At 51.8% G+C, this 2,839-nt stretch overlaps 1 protein-coding gene across 1 annotated transcript in view; it reads right to left on the minus strand.

The window, feature by feature from the left end:
* The window catches only part of LOC135530403 (probable voltage-dependent N-type calcium channel subunit alpha-1B), a gene marked incomplete at its 5' end in the record, with an annotated part of 5,960 nt that extends 3,618 nt beyond the window's left edge, over nt 1-2,342 (minus strand). Inside the window, 2 exons of the mRNA XM_064958736.1 lie at nt 1,914-2,066; nt 2,249-2,342. Coding sequence (XP_064814808.1) covers nt 1,914-2,066; nt 2,249-2,342 — 247 coding nt within the window. The remainder of the gene's footprint in view (nt 1-1,913; nt 2,067-2,248) is intronic.
* Between the last annotated feature and the right edge of the window lie 497 nt (nt 2,343-2,839).

Consider the following 2,839-nt stretch of genomic DNA (forward strand, 5'->3'; position numbering starts at 1 on the left):
GGAAGTGTCTAGGGGTTGAGTTGGGACTGGGCCTGTTGGTCTAGGGAAGTGTCTAGGGGTTGAGTTGGGACTGGGCCCTTTGGGTCTAGGGGTTGAGTTGGGACTGGGCCTGTGGGTCTAGGGAAGTGTCTAGGGGTTGAGTTGGGACTTGGCCTGTGGGTCTAGGGAAGTGTCTAGGGGTTGAGTTGGGACTGGGCCTGTGGGTCTAGGGAAGTGTCTAGGGGTTGAGTTGGAACTGGGCCTGTGGATCTAGGGAAGTGTCTAGGGGTTGAGTTGGGACTGGGCATGTGGGTCTAGGGAAGTGTCTAGGGGTTGAGTTGGGACTGGGCCTGTGGGTCTAGGGAAGTGTCTAGGGGTTGAGTTGGGACTGGGCCCTTTGGGTCTAGGGGTTGAGTTGGGACTGGGCCTGTGGGTCTAGGGAAGTGTCTAGGGGTTGAGTTGGGACTGGGCCTGTGGGTCTAGGGAAGTGTCTAGGGGTTGAGTTGGGACTGGGCCTGTGGGTCTAGGGAAGTGTCTAGGGGTTGAGTTGGGACTGGACCTGTGGGTCTAGGGAAGTGTCTAGGGGTTGAGTTGGGACTGGTCCCTTTGGGTCTAGCGGTTGAGTTGGGACTGGACCCTTTGGGTCTAGGGGTTGAGTTGGGACTGGGCCTGTGGGTCTAGGGAAGTGTCTAGGGGTTGAGTTGGGACTGGGCCCTTTGGGTCTAGGGAAGTGTCTAGGGGTTGAGTTGGGACTGGGCCTGTGGGTCTAGGGAAGTGTCTAGGGGTTGAGTTGGGACTGGGCCCTTTGGGTCTAGGGGTTGAGTTGGGACTGGGCCTGTGGGTCTAGGGAAGTGTCTAGGGGTTGAGTTGGGACTGGGCCTGTGGGTCTAGGGAAGTGTCTAGGGGTTGAGTTGGGACTGGGCCTGTGGGTCTAGGGAAGTGTCTAGGGGTTGAGTTGGGACTTGGCCTGTGGGTCTAGGGAAGTGTCTAGGGGTTGAGTTGGGACTGGGCCTGTTGGTCTAGGGAAGTGTCTAGGGGTTGAGTTGGGACTGGTCCCTTTGGGTCTAGCGGTTGAGTTGGGACTGGACCCTTTGGGTCTAGGGGTTGAGTTGGGACTGGACCTGTGGGTCTAGGGGTTGAGATGAGACTGGGCCCTTTGGGCCTAGGGAAGTCTCTGGGTGTAGGGGTTGAGTTGGGACTGGGCCCTTTGGGTCTAGGGTTGAGTTGGCACTGGGCCCTTTGGATTAAGGAAAGTGTATAGGGGTAGGGGTTGAGTTGGGACTGGGCCTGTGGGTCTAGGAAAGTGTATAGGGGTAGGGGATGAGTTGGGACTGGGCCCTTTGGGTCTAGGGGTTGAGTTAGGACTGGGCACTTTGGATCTAGGGGTTGAGTTGGGAATGGGCCTGTGGGTCTAGGGAAGAGTCTAGGGGTTGAGTTGGGACTGGGCCAGTGGGTCTAGGGAAGTGTCTAGGGGTTGAGTTGGGATTTGGCCTGTGGGTCTAGGGAAGTGTCTAGGGGTTGAGTTGGGACTGGGCCTGTGGGTCTAGGGAAGTGTCTAGGGGTTGAGTTGGGACTGGGCCTGTTGGTCCAGGGAAGTGTCTAGGGGTTGAGTTGGGACTGGGCCTGTTGGTCTAGGAGTCAGTGCAATTACTTTATTTGGATCTAAGGGTAGGTGTTAGGTCATTAGAAGTTTATTTAAGAAGTTTATTTAAGGCTTGAGGGTCTAGGAGTAGGTGCTTGGTCACTAGGAGTTAATTTAATACATGACTTGGGGGTCTAGGGTAGGTGCTACAGTAGGTTGATTAAAGACAAGTCTTCGGGGTCTAGGAGTAGGTGCATGCTCGCTAGTAGTTGATTAAAGACCAGTCTTCGGGGTCTAGGAGTAGGTGCTTGGTCGCTAGTAGTTGATTAAAGACAATGCCTATGGGCGTTACCAGTGGCGATGTCGAAACAGGTGGTGTGGAACTTTCCCATGTAGAACTCAAGGCCGATGATGGCGAACATCAGAATGGCCACAAAGAGAAGCAGTCCGATCTGCAGCAGGGGGATCATAGCCTTCATGATGGACTTGAGTACCACCTGCAGGCCTGGAGGACACAGTGCAGATGGTCAAAGATGAATATAGAAAGAGAGAGGGGGAGAGGGGGAGGAAGAGAGCGAGAGAGAGAGGAGAGGATTGAGAGAGTGGGAGGGGATGGACAGAGCAAGAGAGAGCAGAGAAAAGAGAGGAGACAGAGTGAGTGATATCCATAGGGGTCCCCATACTTACTGGGAATCCCTGACACCAACTTAAGTGGTCGCAGAACCCTGACTGCTCTCAGTGTCCGCAGGTCAAATTCGGAGCCAACCGCCGACAAGATACTAAGGAGAGAGGGAAGAGGAAAAGAAAGAGAAAGAGAGAGAATTAGAAAAGGAGAAGAAACAGTGGACACAGTGGAAACAGTAGCAACAGTGGAGACAGTAGAAACAGTGGAGACAGTGGAAACAGTAGAAACAGTAGAAACAGTAGAAACAGTAGAAACAGTAAAAACAGTAGAAACAGTAGAAACAGTGGAGACAGTAGAAACAGTAGAAACAGTAAGAACAGTAAAAACAGTAGAAACAGTAGAAACAGTGGAGACAGTAGAAACAGTAGAAACAGTAGGAACAGTAAAAACAGTAGAAACAGTAGAAACAGTAGAACCAGTGGAAACAGTAGAAACAGTAGAAACAGTGGAAACAGTAAAAACAGTAGAAACAGTAGAAACAGTAGAAACAGTAGGAACAGTCAAAACAGTAGAAACAGTAGAAACAGTAGAAACAGTGGAGACAGTAGAAACAGTAGAAACAGTAGGAACAGTAAAAACAGTAGAAACAGTAG

The sequence above is a fragment of the Oncorhynchus masou genome, unplaced genomic scaffold (assembly GCF_036934945.1).
Source record: "Oncorhynchus masou masou isolate Uvic2021 unplaced genomic scaffold, UVic_Omas_1.1 unplaced_scaffold_1334, whole genome shotgun sequence".
NCBI lineage: Eukaryota > Metazoa > Chordata > Actinopteri > Salmoniformes > Salmonidae > Oncorhynchus > Oncorhynchus masou.